This window comes from Gavialis gangeticus, unplaced genomic scaffold (genome assembly GCF_001723915.1).
Source record: "Gavialis gangeticus isolate Ggan-Ray unplaced genomic scaffold, GavGan_comp1, whole genome shotgun sequence".
Classification (NCBI taxonomy): domain Eukaryota; kingdom Metazoa; phylum Chordata; order Crocodylia; family Gavialidae; genus Gavialis; species Gavialis gangeticus.
Window position 1 is genome coordinate 29042264 of NW_017728997.1, and position 1818 is coordinate 29044081.

At 39.2% G+C, this 1818-nt stretch overlaps 1 protein-coding gene across 1 annotated transcript in view; it reads right to left on the reverse strand.

The window, feature by feature from the left end:
* The window catches only part of CACNA2D3 (calcium voltage-gated channel auxiliary subunit alpha2delta 3), a 1192973-nt gene that overhangs the window by 198196 nt on the left and 992959 nt on the right, over window positions 1–1818 (reverse strand). The window contains exon 20 of the mRNA XM_019504610.1: window positions 1162–1223. Coding sequence (XP_019360155.1) covers window positions 1162–1223 — 62 coding nt within the window. The remainder of the gene's footprint in view (window positions 1–1161; window positions 1224–1818) is intronic.

Sequence of the window (1818 nt, forward strand, 5' to 3'; positions counted from 1 at the left end):
CCCCCCCCCCCAAAATGCATGACGTACCAGTTGAAGGACATGGTCAAGCATCCAGCCAGTGCATCTGTTGTAGTCAGCAGCATGCTTTGGGAGATGCCACTGCAAGTCTTTGAAAAAACAGTTTGTGCTTTGTGAAGCACATTCTTTCTCCATCAATGAATCATCCAGGGCTTGTCAGCAGATAGCCTTGCCTACCACCCTCTCCTACCCCATTAGACACCTACCATACCCCTGCTGTGAGAGGCTTCAATTTGCTCTCTTGCAGGCTTTCTTAACTTTTTCCTCAGTTCTGTTTTAGGAAAAAGTAGTCTCATTGCATGAAATATATAGTCCAAAATGTGAACCATATTAGATGGTTGACATTATCACCAAAGGCTATTGAATTTTATCATCTAGCTATACATTTTAAAAAGCATAAGTATGTGCAGACATCTTGTGCACATAAAATTAGAAGTTTCAGCTTGCATTCTGTTTGCATTTTATCCATCCACCAGTGTGTTTCCAGAAGGTTAATTTCTATTAAATAGTTCCATTGAAGAAAATTTTAGTTGAGCATTGCAGTTATCAACCACATTCCATGAAGGCAGGGTACAGTTAATATTCTTTTATTAATGGATTAGTTCTAACTCAAACATAGTTTGTGACTTTCCCATGTTTTGGTAAAAGACATGCCAAAATAATATGGCTGACTTACTCAGTTTTAGTTGTACAAATACACTGAAGATAGTTCAGAGAAAGAAAATATCAAAACCTCAATTGGAAGTGAAATACTACCTCCATTTATATTGCATTTTTGTTGTGGAAAAAAAATCAAAATGGGGCTCAATATGTAGTTAGTTAAATGGATTATAGTATTTATAGCTCTCCAAGTACTTGCAAAAACCCCTTGTTCAATGTAAACCTCAAATGAATATTTTTTTTAATGAAATGTAAGCCATGACAAACACAGTGAGTTTGCCTAAGTGAGCTTGCACAAACTTTCCATCCCGGGAAAAACTGAAAGGAATGCTGGAAAGCCCCTTTTCCATGCTATTTTCAGCATTGTCCAGGGATACTTCATTGTCAATTCCTTCTGATGAGCTTTTAATGAGCTCACAAGGTTTTTACAAATGCATATCCAATGAGTCTGATGAAATCTTCACTTATTATGGCCAGCTTTACCTGAAAGGAGTACCCTTGATGTCTGTATAATAGTAGTCATTTGTCATCACCAATACCCGCTTCTAGATTCAGAAAATCAGAGCAAGAGAGAAAAAAAACACCATGGTTAGTTATGTATGAGAAACTTGTGAAAAAGTAAGTAGTTAGTCTATGGTTCCTCTCTAAATGTGCAGATAAAGGCGCAAAGGGATCTAATGCACAATCCACACAATCACACCTCCTGCCATGCCAAACATGAATGGCATGAGGTATAACTGTGGAATCATGCATTAAATCCCATTGTGCCTTATTCCCAGTGCAGGGGAAGCCTGACCACAGGCTCCCCCTGTACCAGCAAGAAGCAAGCTCTTGCAGGTGGGAGCCCCCTTAGTTGCCTATGTAACTGGTCTTAAGGTAACTGCACAATTAACCAACTAATTGCACAGTGCCTAAAATGTGTAGAGGAGGCCATAGATAACATTAATAGCAAAATACTGGGCATGTCTAGACGAGACGCTGATTCTGCAGTAACTGAAAAATACTGCGCAGTAGAGAGTCACTGTACAGGCAGTGCTAATACATCACTGTACAGTATCAGGCTACTGCATAGTAGCATCACCTAAAAGACATTGCTGGTGCTACTGCACAGTAACTCTGGTTACTGCGCATTTATTTAGT